The 21,614-nt window shown below is 43.5% G+C and overlaps 1 protein-coding gene across 1 annotated transcript in view; it reads left to right on the top strand.

Annotated features, from left to right (window-relative positions):
* LMO7 (LIM domain 7) overlaps positions 1–21,614 on the top strand; it is a 155,446-nt gene that overhangs the window by 57,501 nt on the left and 76,331 nt on the right. Inside the window, 1 exon segment of the mRNA XM_040422350.1 lies at positions 21,574–21,604. Coding sequence (XP_040278284.1) covers positions 21,574–21,604 — 31 coding nt within the window.

Below are 21,614 nucleotides of genomic sequence, written 5' to 3'. Positions count from 1 at the left end.
CTTCGCGCTGAGTTGTCCGTTATTGTTATTATAACTTCAACGTATTTCCTAGCATTGTACAACTGAGTGTATTTTACGTTGAGTCCTGCCCCCCTTGGGGCTTAAAATATTTCCCTATATCTGAACCAGACGTACTCACACCCTGTGACCAAGTGCATAGGAAGCCAATTAACATGTTTCTGGAGTGTAGGAGGAAGCCACAGAACCTGAATCAAACCAGTGCCGACACCGCGAGAACATACCAACTCCCCATGACTCGGTTGTCTATAATAAATGGAGATAATTATGGTATCTAATTGACGTGCAGATTGTTCTCATATTATTGTGATATCATCATAACTGCTCTCTACAGGAGCTGTGATGGCTTCCTATCAGTTAAGACCCATTCACACGTCAGTGTTTGGTCAGTGATAGTGAGCCAAAGCCAGGATTGGAGCTACAGTACACAGATCAGATATAAGGGAAGGATCTGCTCCTGTTCTGCGTTTAGAGCCGCATCTGGTTTTGGCTCCCAAATCACTGACCAAAACACTGCCTGTGTGAATGCCTCATTCTATAAAGCCTGATCCCATACAAAAATCTGGTGCCTTAGAAAAAAAAAATCCAAATGACCAGTAAAATGTATATAGGTCACCGGTACTTTAGCGCTTAGGACTTGAAGTCAAAGCAATCTTCCCATTTATTATTATTTATTTTTTTGTCTTGTCATCAGCAGGAACACAATAGTTTTTATGGTGGGAGGCTCCCCTTCAATGATTCTGCAATTTTATACAATACAATTTTTCATCCTATTATGAACAATTAGATAATTGTTAATAATTAGATATTTCCAGTAATTGTAGACGACTGGTTTTCCAGTGGGCCAATTGTGTACTAGTCGGACAGGTGCATTTTAGGATTAGATCAGCCTGAAGCTGCACAGACATGATGGAGCGACACTGCAGTGAATAATCATTATAAAACCGCAAACTGGTGCTGTTTTCAGCACTTGGGCCGGATCGCGGCGGCTATGTGTTGCTTTACTCTAAATGAGAACTTTAATGTAGAGCTAGTAAAATGGTACTAAACAATACTCCAGACATGAAAAGTGAAAAAAAAAAATCTAAGTCAAGTTTGCCTTGAAAATGATAGGAAAAAAAACGGACGCGGATGACAATCTTGTGTGCCTCCGTGTTTTTTCACGGACCCATTGACTTGAATGGGTCCGCGAACCGTTGTCCGTGAAAAAAATAGGACGGGTCATATTTTTTTGACGGACTGGAAACATGGATCACGGACGCGGATGACAAACTGTGCATTTTCCGAGTTTTCAACGGACCCATTAAAAGTCAATGGGTCCGCAGAAAATCACGGAAAACGGAACTACGGACACGGAACACAACAACGGTCATGTGCATGAGGCCTAACAGTAAGCCTCCATGTCTCCTACACCTGCTTAACAGTGAGAGCAGATTTAGCACTTGGTCAGGTTTCACCACCACATGTCAGTTTTTCTAGTATACATGTAGGTAATAACAGGTCACTTGCTACAGAATCTCTATCATTATTTAAAAATTATTGCTATGAATATTGGAGAAAGGTTCTTTTCCACTTTATTAATCCCCATAAATGATGGTAATTGCTTCATTTCTCTAAGGCTACTTTCACACTAGCGTTGTTTGAATCCGGCGTTCAATTCCGACACCAGAACCGCCTGCCGGATCCGGTAAAACGTGTGAAAACGGATTACATTTGAATCCTGATCAGGATTTTGATCACAATGAAAAAATGCATTGGAAAAAACTCATCCGCCATTTATGGACTTTAACTTTTTTTTTTTTTTTTTTCCCTTTTTTCGGGTTTAACATGCATTTAACACCAGATCAGGCGCTGTGTGTTCCGTCAAACCGGATCCAGCTTCTGCAAGTCAATGGGGAAAAAAGACGGATCCGGCGTTCAGTCAAAGTGTGCTACGGTTTTCTGAAAAGCCTGATCAGTCAAAAAGACTGAACTGAAGACATCCTGAACGGATTACTCTCCATTCAGAATGCATGGGGATAAAACTGATCAGTTTTTTTCCGGTTTTGAGCCCCTAGGATGGAACTCAGCGCCGGAAAAGAAAAATGCCAGTGTGAAAGTACCCTTAGCCGTTCTCAGAGTGCAGCTGTGTAGTTGGTGTCGCACACAGGTTGTTTTTTTTTTTTTTTTTGTTTTTTTGTGTGTGTGTGTGTGTGTGTGTTTTTGCTGAACATTTTTAGGCAGAGAATGCCAGCTCCAAATATTGCATGAAAGTCTTTGGGAATTTTTTGACCCTTGTGGTATTTGCTTGCAGTTATTTTTTTTCTCCCATAGAGATCCTTTTTATTTTTTGCCCTGCTTGCAGAAAATGCACTTGCCATTGTGTGTGTTGTATTTATTTTTGCATGGTGTTTTTCTATACCAATGTATTCTTCCAGTGCTGCTGTACAGAGGAAGTGACATTACAAAGGGTACATACTTTCCTAGTTAAAAAAACAAACACAAGATGACATTAAAAACACCAGGTGGTGAAACACATATGAGTAAGAAAAGCCTTAGAAATGCTACAGCGTAAGGCTACATGCACACGACCGTTGTGTGGTTTGCGGTCCGCAAACCGCGTAGCCGCAAAATACGGATGGCGTCCATGTGCGGAACGGCACGGACAGCCTTTAATATAACTGCCTATTGTCTGCAAAGCGCGGACAAGAATAGGACATGTTATTTTTTTTTTGCGGGGCCACGAAACGGAGCAACGGATGCGGACAGCACACGGATTGCTGTCTGCATCTTTTGCGGCCCCATTGAAGTGAATAGGTCCACATCAGAGCGTGCAAAACTGCGGCTCGGATGCGGACCAAAACAACGGCCGTGTGCATGAGACCTTAGTCCCTTTTTGATCTTCTTTTTTTTTTTTTTTTTAAAAAAAAGCTCAACAAAAGTTTGGCTTCAAAAGGTTGCAAAATAGTACTTGCAACTTAATAAGGGGTTGGGTCAGCACAACCTGCTGCAGGTGCAGATCACTATGGCGAAATACATATATAAACGGAAAATGCAAATGTGATCGCACACTACATCCAGCACTCTGCCCTCCATGCTGGATGAGACATTGGTTTATATTTTGGCCAAAGCATAGTAAGCCACTCACCGCGTCAAGGCTGTCTCATGAGTGGTCCCTAACTCTTGTTCCTACCTGTTCATGGGCCATGACAGCCACATAAAATCCAGGGAATGCAGGTCAGCATGCAAGCCAAGTACACTTTGCTTGTAACCCCGTCCGGTGCCATTACAGCTTTCATCGGATCCAGGGATGCAAGTACCAACATGCATGCTGAACCTACCATATACTTCTCCTGGAGCCAGATGGCTAATGGTAGGTTCTATACAAGCAGACTCAGTTTTATACTGACTTTAAAACCAGCCTCAAGGACAGATTAACTGGTCAGGTGTGCAATGACTCCAAGGAGATCGCCACGCCTCCAATATATACTACAAAGAAAAAAATAAGGGGTTGGGTCAGCACAACCTGCTGCAGGTGCAGATCACTATGGCGAAATACATATATAAACGGAAAATGCAAATGTGATCGCACACTACATCCAGCACTCTGCCCTCCATGCTGGATGAGACATTGGTTTATATTTTGGCCAAAGCATAGTAAGCCACTCACCGCGTCAAGGCTGTCTCATGAGTGGTCCCTAACTCTTGTTCCTACCTGTTCATGGGCCATGACAGCCACATAAAATCCAGGGAATGCAGGTCAGCATGCAAGCCAAGTACACTTTGCTTGTAACCCCGTCCGGTGCCATTACAGCTTTCATCGGATCCAGGGATGCAAGTACCAACATGCATGCTGAACCTACCATATACTTCTCCTGGAGCCAGATGGCTAATGGTAGGTTCTATACAAGCAGACTCAGTTTTATACTGACTTTAAAACCAGCCTCAAGGACAGATTAACTGGTCAGGTGTGCAATGACTCCAAGGAGATCGCCACGCCTCCAATATATACTACAAAGAAAAAAATAAGGGGTTGGGTCAGCACAACCTGCTGCAGGTGCAGATCACTATGGCGAAATACATATATAAACGGAAAATGCAAATGTGATCGCACACTACATCCAGCACTCTGCCCTCCATGCTGGATGAGACATTGGTTTATATTTTGGCCAAAGCATAGTAAGCCACTCACCGCGTCAAGGCTGTCTCATGAGTGGTCCCTAACTCTTGTTCCTACCTGTTCATGGGCCATGACAGCCACATAAAATCCAGGGAATGCAGGTCAGCATGCAAGCCAAGTACACTTTGCTTGTAACCCCGTCCGGTGCCATTACAGCTTTCATCGGATCCAGGGATGCAAGTACCAACATGCATGCTGAACCTACCATATTGTTGCATCCCTGGATCCGATGAAAGCTGTAATGGCACCGGACGGGGTTACAAGCAAAGTGTACTTGGCTTGCATGCTGACCTGCATTCCCTGGATTTTATGTGGCTGTCATGGCCCATGAACAGGTAGGAACAAGAGTTAGGGACCACTCATGAGACAGCCTTGACGCGGTGAGTGGCTTACTATGCTTTGGCCAAAATATAAACCAATGTCTCATCCAGCATGGAGGGCAGAGTGCTGGATGTAGTGTGCGATCACATTTGCATTTTCCGTTTATATATGTATTTCGCCATAGTGATCTGCACCTGCAGCAGGTTGTGCTGACCCAACCCCTTATTTTTTTCTTTGTAGTATATATTGGAGGCGTGGCGATCTCCTTGGAGTCATTGCACACCTGACCAGTTAATCTGTCCTTGAGGCTGGTTTTAAAGTCAGTATAAAACTGAGTCTGCTTGTATAGAACCTACCATTAGCCATCTGGCTCCAGGAGAAGTATATGGTAGGTTCAGCATGCATGTTGGTACTTGCATCCCTGGATCCGATGAAAGCTGTAATGGCACCGGACGGGGTTACAAGCAAAGTGTACTTGGCTTGCATGCTGACCTGCATTCCCTGGATTTTATGTGGCTGTCATGGCCCATGAACAGGTAGGAACAAGAGTTAGGGACCACTCATGAGACAGCCTTGACGCGGTGAGTGGCTTACTATGCTTTGGCCAAAATATAAACCAATGTCTCATCCAGCATGGAGGGCAGAGTGCTGGATGTAGTGTGCGATCACATTTGCATTTTCCGTTTATATATGTATTTCGCCATAGTGATCTGCACCTGCAGCAGGTTGTGCTGACCCAACCCCTTATTTTTTTCTTTGTAGTATATATTGGAGGCGTGGCGATCTCCTTGGAGTCATTGCACACCTGACCAGTTAATCTGTCCTTGAGGCTGGTTTTAAAGTCAGTATAAAACTGAGTCTGCTTGTATAGAACCTACCATTAGCCATCTGGCTCCAGGAGAAGTATATGGTAGGTTCAGCATGCATGTTGGTACTTGCATCCCTGGATCCGATGAAAGCTGTAATGGCACCGGACGGGGTTACAAGCAAAGTGTACTTGGCTTGCATGCTGACCTGCATTCCCTGGATTTTATGTGGCTGTCATGGCCCATGAACAGGTAGGAACAAGAGTTAGGGACCACTCATGAGACAGCCTTGACGCGGTGAGTGGCTTACTATGCTTTGGCCAAAATATAAACCAATGTCTCATCCAGCATGGAGGGCAGAGTGCTGGATGTAGTGTGCGATCACATTTGCATTTTCCGTTTATATATGTATTTCGCCATAGTGATCTGCACCTGCAGCAGGTTGTGCTGACCCAACCCCTTATTTTTTTCTTTGTAGTATATATTGGAGGCGTGGCGATCTCCTTGGAGTCATTGCACACCTGACCAGTTAATCTGTCCTTGAGGCTGGTTTTAAAGTCAGTATAAAACTGAGTCTGCTTGTATAGAACCTACCATTAGCCATCTGGCTCCAGGAGAAGTATATGGTAGGTTCAGCATGCATGTTGGTACTTGCATCCCTGGATCCGATGAAAGCTGTAATGGCACCGGACGGGGTTACAAGCAAAGTGTACTTGGCTTGCATGCTGACCTGCATTCCCTGGATTTTATGTGGCTGTCATGGCCCATGAACAGGTAGGAACAAGAGTTAGGGACCACTCATGAGACAGCCTTGACGCGGTGAGTGGCTTACTATGCTTTGGCCAAAATATAAACCAATGTCTCATCCAGCATGGAGGGCAGAGTGCTGGATGTAGTGTGCGATCACATTTGCATTTTCCGTTTATATATGTATTTCGCCATAGTGATCTGCACCTGCAGCAGGTTGTGCTGACCCAACCCCTTATTTTTTTCTTTGTAGTATATATTGGAGGCGTGGCGATCTCCTTGGAGTCATTGCACACCTGACCAGTTAATCTGTCCTTGAGGCTGGTTTTAAAGTCAGTATAAAACTGAGTCTGCTTGTATAGAACCTACCATTAGCCATCTGGCTCCAGGAGAAGTATATGGTAGGTTCAGCATGCATGTTGGTACTTGCATCCCTGGATCCGATGAAAGCTGTAATGGCACCGGACGGGGTTACAAGCAAAGTGTACTTGGCTTGCATGCTGACCTGCATTCCCTGGATTTTATGTGGCTGTCATGGCCCATGAACAGGTAGGAACAAGAGTTAGGGACCACTCATGAGACAGCCTTGACGCGGTGAGTGGCTTACTATGCTTTGGCCAAAATATAAACCAATGTCTCATCCAGCATGGAGGGCAGAGTGCTGGATGTAGTGTGCGATCACATTTGCATTTTCCGTTTATATTAGTACTTGCAACTTGTTGGGCTTAGAACGAGTTCACATTTTTGTTGGATCTGGCCGCTTTCTGGCGTAAATGCCGGCTTTTGGCTGGACAAAAACTCCTGCTTCTACGACTTTGTCCATCGAACAGCCGGCCTTATGACTGGAAGTGGCCTGATCCCCGTTGGATCCTATTGTAGTCAATAGGGATCCGGAGGTTCATGGCATTATCCAGCTATGCCAGATACGGTATATTCCTTCCGGAACAGCCTGCCAGATTTCACAACGCAGTTGTGAACATGGGGTCATAATAAATTCCCACTTATGTGTGGCACATCATTTCACTTTGCCTGGCACATAACGTTTTCTTGTAGTAATCCGTTCAGTGAGTGATCTAGTATACAGTACATACTGTACATGTGCTGTCACAGGGAAGGGTCTAAGGCCTCTTTCACACGGGCGTTGCGGGAAAAGGTGGGGGTGCGTTGCGGGAACATGCACGATTTTTCCAAGCTAGTGCAAAACATTGTAATGCACAGAAGTTCGGGCTTGGGATCGGTGTTCTGTAGATTGTACTCCGGTCATCACATGGTCCGTCACATGATCTTTCACCATGGTGACGGACCATGTGATGACCGGAGTGACGTCACCACAGGTCCTTTTCCTGCACACAGCTAAGATGAAGACAGAAGAGATGCTGGCTGCGCGAGCAAGTGGATTAAGGGGAGTTAAAAAAAAAAGGTTTTATTTGTTTTTAACCCCTCCAGCCCTATTGTACTATGCATTCTGTATTCAGAATGCTATTATTTCCTCTTATAACCATGTTATAAGGGAAAATAATAATGATTGGGTCCCCATCCCGCACTTGCTTGCGGATGCTTGCGATTTTCACGCAACCCCCTTCATTTCTATGGGGCCTGCGTTACGTGAAAAACGCACAGAGCATGCTGCGATTTTCACACAACGCACAAGTGATGCGTGAAAATCACCGCTCGTGTGCACAGCCCCATAGAAATTAATGGGTCAGGATTCAGTGCGGGTGCAATGCGTTCAACTCGCGCATCGCATCCGCGCGGAATACTCGCCTGTGTGAAAGGGCCCTAAATCTGGGTTGGATCTGAGGGAAGAGGGAAATCTCTTTATAAGAGGTTCATTTAAAGATTGTTTAGGGCCCTGTACAGGCAGTATCATGAGCATGCCCTTTATGTGTGCACGGTCACAAATAACAGGAGCTGGATAATTATAGATTAGACACCAGACGCTTTTAGAAATGACTGCTAAGGATTGTTTCAGCAACAGATAGTCCAGATGCCTGCGTCCATCAGGAAGATGCCTGCCCTGTCTGCAGCGTAGCTACAGCAGTCGTGGTCTTGTGCAGATCATGAGAAATGTAGTGTATTTGCCCAGAACGTCTTTTCTGTCTGTAACACCCATAAAGGGCTTGGTAGGTTTTTTTATAATAGAATCCTGGTTTCTGCGTAGTTTCCTAATTTAACATCCGCATCTTAAAGGGCATCTGTCAGCAGATTTGTACCTATGACACTGGCTTACCTGTTGCCTTCCACTGCCAAGAGCACATGTATCTGTGTTGGTCCCATGTTCATATGTGCCTGCACTGCTGGGAAAAATGAAAATTTTTGCAAATGAGCCTCTAGGAGCAACAGGGTTGTTGCCAGTACACCTAGATGCTCTGCTCTCTCTGCAACTGCCGTGTCCTCTCCACTTTCATTGACATGGCCAGGCAGTAAAAACGTCATCACATCTGGCCCTGTCAATCAAAGTCGTGGTCCTAGAGCAGGGATGGGCAAATTCGGCCCTCCAGCTGTTTTAAAACTACAAATCCCATCATTCCCAGTCTGCCTACAGCAGGGCATGATGGGATTTGTAGTTTTAAAACAGCTGGAGGACAGAGTTTGCCCATCCCTGTCCTAGAGGCTCATTTGTATATACAAAAACATATTTTTTTCTCAGTAATGTGGGCACATATGAACATGGGACCAACACAGATGTCTTCAGCTGCCAAGCACATATGTAACAGGTCAGCCAGTCTTATAGGTACAAAACTGCTGACAGATGCCCTGTAATGTTTAGTCTTCAGCCCCACCAGCAGCAGAGACAGGACCTGAAGGCCCTCTTCACCAGTGGAAAATCTGTACCATACCACCTGCTAAATGCCACTTACAATAATAGTATCTGATGTGGCAGGGGCCTTTTGGGTCTCCTCCGGCTTGATGGCCCAGGTGAAATGGCTACCTCTGCAACCCCTTAGAGTTTTCACCAAGCAGCTCAGGTGCATTTAAAACTGATTCAAAGCATAGCGGGTTTTTATGTGATTCACTGTAAAAACTGCAGCCATGTTGAAAACCCCTGCATATTTATTTTTTCGTTTTGCTCTTTTAACCTCAGCTTATTTTTTTTATTTTATTTTTGTCTTGTGTCTCTCTGTGGCGTCATCCCACTCTTCTATACTGCTGTATATCTTGATAGATTTACTGTTCACGAGTCCAGGAAAGCTTGGTGAGGATCCAGAAGTAAGAAATGTCAGAACTTTCAGGGCCTATTTTTCCTGCTGACTTCTGTACCTGTTCTTCTGATGTAAAGGCCTCAGGAGTACAGTATTTCTGCAGGTGGGAAATAAGCTGCGCCTCTTAATAGGGACCCCCATTATCTAATGTGAAAAACATTGCCCTTGACCTCAGATTCCTGCAGATCATGTGACCACCATCGTTTAGTAGCATTTAATTGAGCAAGTATGGTGGGACTTGTGTGTAGCTTTCTAGATATTAAAATATTCTCTATTAAATATTGTAATACAACCTGTCAAAATGGCACCGGTGCTGCTGTATTGTACTTGGTATGGACTTGTATGAGCGGTTAAAGGGGTATTCTGGGTACACAAAGTAGTATCTGTTAGTTTTACCATGCAAATGGCTCACTAATATAATGTTATCACCAATTTTGCAGTCTTTATCAGTAATAAAAGTAGCTTTTTTGGGCAGCCAGCCTTTTGTTTATTCAAAGTTTTCCATGGATGCGACCTGTAGTTTTCTGTGTAGCGTGGTCGAGCATGCGCAGTTATTCTCTGCCAAGCTTACTTCCTCATAAGCAGGATTCACCTTTGCCTTCAAGTAAAGCACAGAGACATCGGGGCATGTAAGCCCTGCCCACTTATGGGTGGGGGTTGTATTAGCCCCACCCATTTTTGACCCAGGACAGTGCGAGAGAATCATGGGCAATGTTGTCAGAATGTTTGTTTCCAGCTCATGTGATGTAAGGGAAAGTGCCATAACAGTAAGAGCAGATTACAGATCAAAACAGTAGTAATTTAGAGGGGTAACACCGGACCCCTGGAAACTCTTTCTGTATGGGTTGAATCTTTCGCAACTGTGCAGTTTAAAAAAAATAGCTTACACAACCGGAATACCCCTTTAAGTCATGCTGGGACAGTGCTTTTAAATTCATATTCATTTTGGTAACTTTTTTTTTTTTTTTTTCTTTTCTAAAATTGCTTCTGCAAGATTCCAGAAGACCTTTCTTCTTTTTGTGGTCTTCCTCCACTGACTGTAGAGCTGTGAACATTCGGTGAAGTAAAGCTCTGTGGGAACTCTTGTTTTCTGGAAGAGTAATAATAACTTGAGTTGGTTGTTTGGCCCTAGGTGTAAGCTGATCCCAGTAGCACTTGTGTAAGAATATGAGGTAAAGGTATGTGATCTAGGAGATCTGAATAACCTGATATTGTGTGTTGGATTAGGCCTGGATCAAATGTTCAGGTTATTGATTTGGTCGCCTAGCTCGTAGCTGATCGCTGAGAACAAGAAATGGTAAAACAACGCATGGTTTAGTATTAAGAAGGAAAACCGTTTTGTGCAGTTTTTTAATGCACTTCACCTTCGTCATCATGGCTAGATGTAAGTCTTGACCACACTTCTATTGTGAGCAGTAGAAGAAAGCATTTCTTTGAGGTCTTTGTGGGGAAGTGAGTTCTGAGACGATGTAACAGTAGTGTAGGAATTACTAGCCACACTTACAGTACAGGAGAATCCTTATTAATGGAACACTCTCCAAAATGGTAACTACTACTCAGACTTTGCTGCATTCAAATACCTTTTCACATAAAAACACTAAAAGAAATTAGAGACCTATATATGCAGAGCACAGCATTCCTTCCTAATCATCTCGGGGAGCGTTGAAGACCTGACAGGTCCGCTCTACATTTCTTGTAAAGGGAAGGGCACATCTTGGCTTTCTGTTCCGTGTTAGTGTGGGTCATGTAAGAGTGAAGGTGACGTACTGTAGCAGAACAGGCAGTGCGGAGAAGAGGAAATTACACTGATAGGGGCTGAGTTATAATACCGTATGATGCCGCCACTAAACCGGCCATACATTTATAGATGGCTCCCGGCAACCCACTCATTGGGCTAAAGGCTATTTCTCTTGACCACCCCGTGCACGTTCATGCATAGCTTGACAAGTCATTTCATTCAGCTTTGGCAACCACCCATCTCTCTGAAAACAAGACTGTCAGCTGTCGAGGCTCTCGCATGCATTGGATGGCCATCCATGGTCGTCATTATTTTAATGTGTGTGGACCACTTTAGCAAGGCTTGGAAGATAGTCTCTAACATGCCCAGCAGACCTTGTCAGATCTAATGCTTCATACTGAGAACTTCCTGCCATTTCTTATCTACTTTATTCACAGAAGTGAAATATTGGTAATGGCTGTCAATGTCCGCAATAAAGCTCAAAGACATTTGGTGTCCATCTCCCAACCTTTGTACACTTAGATTGTTGTTGGTCTTGTGTTCTGCCTACTATAAGAGTTTTAGATGTAGCTTTCTTGTGACTGGTCCGTGTGGACGCTGGAAGCTCTACAGTCCTCATGACCATCCAAGAACTAGATGCTCCACACATTCCTATTTTATCAACAGTTATAAATACCAACTTATACGACAGGTGTCGTTCTACTGTGATGTGACCCATGTACTTGGGGTAGGAGCTCACCGGTCTACTTGTATTGTGTCATAAACATGTCATTTAAAACATAATTGTCCATTTATGATTTTGTACCATGGCTAAAGGTTGCACACAACTTCCCTTTTATAAGCACAAATGGGAAGGATAAAGTTTGCATAGTTCTTGAACAGTATCAGGTAGGCTACAAATCTACATTCCTGATGGTAGAAGCCACACACTGCTTAGGTATTTTGTTAAAGTGGCACTCCTATTTGTTTCCAGTTTTTGCATTTCTCTTATGGGCGGTAGATTGGTTTAGTTACACAACACAATAACCCAGTGATTTACTGGAAAAGTACATCATGCACATCTGCTCTGCTTCTATATATAGTGGCACTACCATTATAATGCCATTGACACCTCCTTTGTTTGTTCATGGTGGTGTCCTAGTCTTTGCATACCTTTTTTACTGAGAATTACATGGTTTGGATAACGCAGTGATTAGCTGTTATTCCTCCAGCTAATATCATGTTTCTTGTGCAGTATATGGAAGTCTAAGAATGTCCCGTGCAAAAATTTCCCTTTGGATGTAATCTTTATTTTCTGCTGAAAACACAACAAAAAGAGTACAGCTCACCCAGGCATGTCAAGAGGGTCCATGGGTCACTTGCAGGACAACCACGATATGCACGAAGATAAAAATACTAAATGCAGTTAAACCAATGAACAGTTAAGACCTTTATTTACATAGTATGGTGCCACCCGGTGTTCACAGTATATAGCAGTGTGCACATCCATCTTCTAAGCTGTGTGCTGCTGGTCATGCATGTTCAGTCACTCTGTCCCTGGCCATGTCTCTGCATAGTGATATTTTTCCTTTACTGCAGAGCAGCCAGTCGAAATAGCTTTGTGCTCTGCTTGTCGGGTAAGGACCAGACCCTGTGCAGTAACATGACAGTCAAGTTGAGAAAGCGATCATATCTTTAGCTGCCAGAGGGTGGAGGAGGCGGATTCTGTCCAGAGCCTGCCCCCAGAAGCACAGATTACCATAGGCAGCAAGTTGGGCAAAGCAAACAAAAGCTATTTTTATATGTTAGAAATGCTGCAAATTATGGTCAAAGAAGTCTTATCAGAATTTCTACACTCCTGGTATGAAAATGATTCATGGGCTTACCTCTTAAACTGAACGGTATTCACAATCCAACCTGATGGTGATCGAAGTTCAGTAAAGCCATTGAGGTGCCGGCATTACAGCCATATAGTCGATGCACTAGATGCATACAATATAATTATCTTTTATTGATCAAGTACCATTAATTACGTTTACTTTTTGTCTTAATAGATATGGTTTTTAAATTTTGAAACCTTACACTCTGTCTTACAGTTTCTCTAGTAGACCATACATGTTAGAATCTCCTTCTGCATAGCATGTCTATTCTCCATAGTCACTGCTAAGAAAACAGTCAATTGCATTTGAGTTGTCTCCTCTATGATCCTCATCGTCTTCATGCTAGCTACACAACCTAATGTAGAGTAGCCTAAATGATCACTGTGGCCCTTGAGTTGTCTGAGAAAATATCTGGTGAAGCTTAGTCCTTGCCCACACTGTCTGAAATGAATGTGCACCTGCCCGACAACAGCATCTTGGAGGTTTTGTATGTGGAGTATACAGCATTTGAGAATTTGCTACTGGTTTTCATATTGCCTGTAAAACTTTTAGCTTCATGAAGCTGGGCAGCCTCCTTTTATTCATCGTACTACAGATGATGTAGATGATTTGTAAATCGAAACTGATAAAATGTAATGGCTCGTAATGTAGCTTGTATTACATGGGAACGTGCACACATTAAGTGAGGAATGATCGCCAAACATGTAGTTTCAGACCGCGACAATCCTTAAATTGTCTTGTCACACCCAAGACAACACCTGCGATGATGTGAATCATGAGCAAATTACAGGCTTACTATGGATTGCCAATATAATGTCCCACTAATCACAAGTGATATTAACACTATATGGGAAAATGAAGATATTTCACTCCGAAGAGTCAGAAAATCCTATTGTATCTTATCAACTTGTCTGAACCAGTACAGTGTCAAACAAATTTGCCCTTCCCTATCTTTCCCTAACTGATATGCAAACCAGCTTTGAAGTAACTATTTGTAAGAATTGCTAAATGCATTTTCAGTCATTCGTTTTATCTGTTTATTAAAGCTTTTTTTTTGTTTCTCTCATGTCTGTTACATTAAGACTAGGACTACACAAAGATAGCAAGTTTCATACAAGTTGTGCAATCAAAAACTTCTGTGTCAGCAACATATTGCAGTACTTTTGTTATGAGCACTGGACCCACTGTGCCAACCAACCGGTTTGACTTTGGGCTAGTCCTGAAGGCCTTGTCCTAGCAGTCCAATGGTTTTTCACCCTTTAACCCAATACAGGGACCTTTGCTGTAGTGGAGCCACCAGGCTGCTAACTCTTGGCATTGGCTGCTGACCCACTGGGTTTAGAGACACTTGTGAGGGATCTGGCTGCTGACCCACTGGGTTTAGAGACACAAGCGCTGAGGGATCTGGCAACACATGTAGTCAGGAAACAGGCAGAGGTCAGGGCAGGCACAGTATGTTCGAAACATAGAGTCCAGAGGTTAGAGCAGGCAGCACAGGGTCAGTGTGGTGAACAGGCATGGGTCAGGGCAGGTGTTTTTTTTTGCAGACCGAAAAAAAGGTGAAAAAAGTAAATACCGGATCCGTTTTGCCGGATGACACCGGAAAGATGAATCCGGCATTTCAATGCATTTTTTTCAGTCTTACTAATGCCATCAGTTGGCATATGTTTTGCCAGATTCGGCAGGCAGTTCCGACGACTGAACTGCTTGCCGGATCACTCTGCCGCAAGTGTGAAAGTAGCCTAAAGTGTCTATTTATTAGAAGGTAAAATCCAGCATCTAGAAGTGCTTTCTGTACTGTACGTGTGACCTGTCACCTTAGTGTAGTGCCTGCCCTGACACCACATGTCCTATGATGTCGTTATGGACTATTCTGTCACAGTAATGCAAGGTTGTCCGGGTCAGGACAGCTGAAATGTTCTGTGGATTTATTGTGCCATTTTCTTACCCACATACTGCACATACTCCTCCCCGAATAGAACAGACACTCTTTTTACACACAATGGGTTTTCATGAATGTCTATATGTTTGTAGATCTGTTACTGTTATGTGCTGAATGTGTAATGTTGTCAGTGGTCTAAGGGAAAGTTCTTATGGCTGGAGGGCTAAGTAAATACATTGGGGGTCGTTTACAAAGACCAGCTTTTTACGCCAGTTGTGCTCCTCACCATAAAAGGCAAATCTAAGGCAGTCTGTGCGCCTGGCGTAAAGTTTTTTTTACTGACATTTAAGGCTACTTTCACACTAGCGTTTTGGCTTTCAGTTTGTGATATCCATTCAGGGCTCTCACAAGCGGTCCAAAACGGATTAGTTTTGCCCTAATGCATTCTGAACGGAAAAGGATCCGCTCAGAATGCATCAGTTTGCCTCAGTTTAGTCACCATTCAGCTCTAGAAGCGGACAACAAAATGCTGCATGCAGTGTTTTGCTGTCCGCCTGACGAAACTGAGCCAAACGGATCCATCCTGGCACACAATGTAAGTCAATGGGGACAGATCCGTTTTCTCTGACACAATAGAAAACTGATCTGTCCCCCATTGACTTTCAATGGTGTTCAAGACTAATACATGCGGTTGTTTTATTGTAACGGAAGCGTTTTTGCAGATTCATGACTGATCCGCACAAAAACGCTAGTGGGAAAGTAGCCTTAGCCTGTTTGCAGACATAAATGTTAGTAAATTACTTGTAGCCATTGTAATGCTGCATACAATATGACGTGTCGCATACAATTTGCTTTTATTTTACCCGACTCCCCCATAAACACACTGAGCTCGACCAAATATCCATGATTATTTCAAAAAGAAGAGCGGATTAAGTCTTTTCCGAATCCTTCTTATCCCTGATATTTCCCATCAGGGATGACTTGGTGGCTTCCATACACATTTGGTCACTTTCTGATTCTGCCCAATCACTGGGCTTGACACAGTTTCCTCCAATATATATATCACCTGTTATGTCACTGACTTTTAGCTATAGATTTTACTCAACTGTTCTTCTAGTGATCGCTAACTTCCGCGTAGCCTTTTTGGAGGTTACCCTATTTTTAGTAAAGTCATAGAATGGTTTTGGTGTTATGGCCCAACTTGCAGGTGCTAACTATGTAATCTGCCACATCAATTATCATTTCCTATTTGGTTCTTACTGATATGGCACCAAGAGCTGAATTGCCCGGTCACAAAGTTCTGCTGCAGGAGAACATGGCTGCCGTACAGAATTACTTCTTATTGCCCTCACTGCTGTGGTATCAACCATTGTAAAGTCATTAAGGCTACTTTCACACTAGCGTTTTAGTTTTCCCGTATTGAGATCAGTCATGGGGTCTCGAAACCAGAAAACAACGCTTCAGTTATGTCCCCATTCATTGTCAATGGGGACAAAACTGAACTGAACAGAAGGGAATGCTCCAAAATGCATTCCGTTCCATTTAGTTGCGTTCCCAGACTGGAGAGCAAACCGCAACATGTAGTTTTCTTTCCGTCATGGGATGTGGAGCAAAACGGATCCTGCATGACCCCCAATGCAAGTCAATGGGGGACGGATCTGTTTTCTCTGACACAATAGAAAGCTCATCCGTCTTCCATTGACTTTCAGTAGAGTTTATGACGGATCCGTCTTGGCTATGTTAAAGATAATACAACCTGATTGCAGATGGTTGTATTATCAGTAACGGCAGCGCTTTTGCTGAACCCTGCCGGATCCAGTAAAAACGCTGGTGGGAAAGTAGCCTAATAAATGTGCTAATGCACTGCCTGTCATCCAGAAAATGACTTGCGGGATTTAGTGTATGGCCTGGGACTCCTCCTCTTCTAGTAATTAGTATTCACATCATTCTAGTGCTGAAGTATGCAGGGAGTGTCCTATTCATGGCCATACCCTGTTTAATAACGATGCCATAATGGCAATTGTCCATTGTCCTGTGGTGGAATGTGTCGCATGGTAACAAGTTGGGACACAAGCCATTACACAGTGCCCTCTCCTGCTGTTCTAATGTCTTCCCACAAAGCAGCAGCACTGGTGACTTCTGCGTTGTGGAGAGTAGAAGCAGTCCGAATACAGATCAGTACACAAAAGGAACATGTCACCGGCTCTCGTCTTATCCAGTCATTACAAAGAATACTTCCAGACTTTCTCCTGCCAGCTGAGAGAATTCTTCAACCCTTGAGCTCATGTGTCTTGTTTGCAATTTTATGCCCCAAGGCCAAACAGGCGATCCCTTATCGCAATCACCTTCTCTCCCCACTGCTGCCTTCCGTGGAGCAATAGCAGACTCCTCAAACTCAATCGTGCCATGTACAGAGGCAGCCGAGCTAAACTTGATGGTTAACACGTTAAGTAAAAAATTTCACAAAAAGGTTAACTAACTCTTTCAATGTATTTCAATGGCTTTTGTCACGAGATAACACCGTGACATGTGTTATCAGAGTCCGTTTTAGCTCCGCTACATCTGTAAGGACCCCTTTACACGGCACATTCCCACCGGTGCTGGTTAGCGATGCTGTAGGGGCCTTAATACTGTATGAACAGTTATCACCTTTCAGAAGAAATGCATTGTGTTTAAAGCCATTATAAAGGGTATGTCACTGTGATCTTGGACTATTATCTGGAGTCATACATTAGTAGTACTGCGGATAAGGAGTCTGCCGCCATTTTTTATTTCCTCCTCCCCTTCCCCCTCTGTCAGCGCTCAGAGCTGCGCTGAAATACGGAACATCGCCGGGACTGCTTTGCATGCGCACGAGTCCTCCCTATTATGTTGGTGTGCAGCAGAAGTCCGGACTGTTTATTGCAGCGCAGCTTTTCGCACGGGACAGTAGTGGTATTCAGGGCTGCTTATGTGCAGTACTACTCATGTATTACTGCAGATCATAGTCCAGAACCTTGGTGACAGATTCCCTAAGACAGAGACTGGAGATGTTTCTATGGATGTATTCATATTTTGCATGGGAGACCCTGTCCCTTTAATGCAATGGATATTGACTTGGCTATGCAAGTAGTATTCTACGTTCCACATGACTTGAATTATATGAAGGGTCCCCGTGGGGCAGAACAGTTGTACTGTAGTCCAGGCCACCCGATGATGCTCCCTATACTTTAGCATGTGGGTGCAAGCTAGAATGTTATATTTTGGTAGTAGTAGATTTTATTATGTAACCCACTTATTTGCATTTTGTGCAATAAGGTGACCATGTTAAATTTTTCTTTTGTAACTCCAAATTTACAAACTATAGTGTAGGTGTCATGAGCCATTCCTTTGCTTGTTACTGCCTATAGATATTGTGCAGGTTGTATAACAGTAGGTATACTTTTCTATGACTCCCTATTCTCTAGCCTGGTGTCCATTTTTATTATGCCACCGTTTATTTTTACCAGCTACCAGTATATGATGGCATCATGAAAGGTTAATAAATTAGCCTCTGACAATTCTATTCTGTATTGGTGTTGTCAGATCTTAAAGGGCACCTGTCAGCAGATTTGTACCTCTGACACTGGCTGACCTGTTACATGTGCTCTTGGCAGCTGAAGACATCTGTGTTGGTCCCATATTCAAGTTCTAATATATGCAAATGAGCTTCTTCGGGTAATGGCAACGCCCCCATTGCTCTTAGAGGCTAATTTGCATGTATTAAAACATGATTTTTCTCAGCAATGCGGGCACATATGAACGTGGGACCAACACAGATGTCTTCAGCTGCCAAGAGCACATGTAACAGGTCAGCCAGTGTCATAGGTACAAAACTGATGACAGAGGCCCTTTAAACCCATTCTAATGCAATTCTGATAACTATTTAATACAAAATAAAGCTCAAAGATAAAAAAATGATGAAGCTAAAAATTCAGCAACTGGTTTAGAAGCTTTCTTAGTTGCTTGGCATTTTCCTGTGTTGTAAAGAGTTAAATGAAGTGATGAACCACTAGGAGAATGTACAGTTATGTATTACTATTTTACGTCTTGGGTATGGTTAATTGCCTCATGATGCCAGTGATATGGTGACAGATTTACCGTACCACATATCATACGTGCCAGTCTTATTGCTGTTTGTACCTGAGTCCTACCGTGCCTTACCTGCTGGGCTACCTGTACACGAGGTCTTGCAGAAATTTCACACACATTTCTGTCCGGATTTCTGTGCGTTTCCACACCAAATCCACACCAAAAACCACATGTTACTTTGTGGCTTTGGTGAGTGTTTGATGCAGATTTTCCGCAGATCTCACCCTTTCATTGAAAGCTGTGAAATCTACATGAAAGAACCACACAATGAATTGACCTGAGCGGATATGCAAAAGATACACAGAACGAAAAAGCAGTGTGTACATGAGACTGACCTGTCATACACGTTGCTGTTACTGTATTACTTTTTGTTTTGTATCCGGGGGGAAACCGTGCTCGGTCTACCATGTGCGCAGGTAGCCTTAGAGTAAGAACACTTCCTTGTTCTAGCATTCGGCGGGGGTCTCCACGCTCGGACCTCTGCTGAACAAAACCTTTGATATGTTCCTATGACACACGTAAAGTGTTACGTTCAGCATACACTCTGGTAAGTATTTCCTGATGTATGTGCCGCACATAAAGCCTGGTGTATGCAACTGAACTTTTATATACTTGTCACCATGTTGTTGTTACATCTGTCACATACTAAACATGCATTTTGAGGCTCTTATCCCAATGGACCTTGACACTACCGCACTTGTGACCTCTGTGTTGACTGCTACATGGTGCAGCCTTTGAACAGTTTCTCTGTGTGTTGATAGTTTTGACATCTATAGAGTAATGTGCCATGTTCTCATCAGACTTCACCATGCCATGCTCAGTTATGTTAACATTTCGGTTTGAGTTCGGCACCCCTGCCGATCAGATATTGATGACCTAGGCCGCTTAAAGGAAAAAATTGGAAATGTCACGCAACTCCCTTAAAGGGGTTGTTCAGGATCAGAAAAAAACATGGCTGCTTTCTTCCAAAGGTTGTGTGCAGTATCGCAGCGCTTGCTGGTTGACTGCAGTGGAGCTGAGCTGCATTACCAGACACAACCTGTAGAAAGGGGGGTGCTGTTTTTGGAAGAAAGCAGCCATGTTTTTCCAGTCCTGGACAACCCTTTTAAGTTCTGTAAACAATATCTGTGCCTTCTGTGTGTCCCGTGGCAGGCGTGGTATTTAATCTGCCTTTCTGGTTAGGGGGAGAAGACTTTGGCCCGCACATAGTAGAATGGCACAATTTGTCACCCACTAGTTTACAAACAGAAGGTTACTTGGTGAGATGTTGTAGGTGGCATTTCATGTCTCGTCTCCAGGGACTGATGCCCTGTTGCTATACGCAATCCCTTTCTATTTTTCCTTATGACTCGGGAGAAAAGTTATTGTGCAATATGCAGTTTTAATATATGGAAGTGTGGAAAACCAATATGTCCCCTCTGCCAGCTTCCCAGTCTCCTTGTTGGACATAGTCTGCGACTATACCATTATTGGAACTTATTTTTTTTTCTTTTGTGCTTGTTAGGGGGTGGGGCTTAGCTGATAGGGATGCATCATTGTACGTTTGGAGCATCTTAGGCCCCACCCCTAAGTTGCGCCACAATTCCGGTATAAAAATCTGTCTCCAAAACAAGTGATCCTGTGGGTGGTACAGAGTTTATCGTAGTTCAAAAGGCGATCGTTGTATGGTAGAGCAAGATATTAAAACATAACTTTTAATATGTCAATAATAAAAAACCTGGGAAAAAAAATAGGTTAAATAACAAACAATAGACAAAAAAAGAAAGCTTGAGGCAGAAAACTGGTGTGTGGCGGCACCCAATGAGCTTAAAGATATAATAAACTGGGTGTCCTACCACTCTACAGGCATGTACCAAGCACGAGGATAAAAGATCGTTTTGATGGGGGGCTGGGGGTGGCAGGTGGTGTTGGAGGAACAGCTGACCCTGATGATGCCCTATTGGGGGTGCTGACTCAGGAATTAGCAGAACAGGGCTGTATAGAGCTTTTTTATACAGGGCAAGGTTCCTGACTGGGTCATCCTTGTCAGGGCTAGTGCTCTGTGGCTAGGCTATTACGGCCTGAGTCAGCACCCCCGATAGGGCATCATCAGGGTCAGCTGTCCCCCCCCCCCCCCCCCCCCCACCATCAAAACTGTCTTTCATCCTTGTGCTAGGTATACGCAATATACACCCACCATGGACACCCGACTACCAGCTGAACATGCATGTGGAGTGGTAGGACACCCAGTTTATTTTATCTTTAAGCTGGTTTGGTGCCGCCACACACCAGATTTCAGCCTCGATCTTTCTTTCTTTTTTTGTCTGTTTTGTTATTTAAGAGCCATTACCTATTTATTTATTTTATTTATTTATTTTAGGTTTTTATTATTGACATACTAAAGGTTGTTTTAATATCTTGCTGTACCATACAACAATCACCTTTTGTGCTACAGTTTGATTCTCTGTGGATCGCCCCGATTATCCAGCTTTTGGTTATATTGGTTGGTACAGAGTTTATCCCTGCACCACATTTATCATCCAGACCGAGCCCCTGTCATTAATTTGGTGCAGGTCTAGACAGTCTGTATGAATTTGCGCCATCTGGACCAACGTCTGTGGGATCCTTGAATGTTACTGCTTGATTGGGCTTGTCAGATCAGGGAGTGCTGATATTGGTGTCATTTCTGCATCTGTGCACAATTGTTGGTGTCATCAATGTACTTACACTGTTATTTTTTTATTTTTTTAGACGGGAAGAAACCGAAAGAAGATTAAAAAATGTAAGTATCG

The sequence above is a fragment of the Bufo bufo genome, chromosome 3, assembly GCF_905171765.1.
Source record: "Bufo bufo chromosome 3, aBufBuf1.1, whole genome shotgun sequence".
Taxonomy (NCBI): Eukaryota; Metazoa; Chordata; class Amphibia; order Anura; family Bufonidae; genus Bufo; species Bufo bufo.
This window is presented reverse-complemented; position numbering and strand designations above follow the sequence as displayed.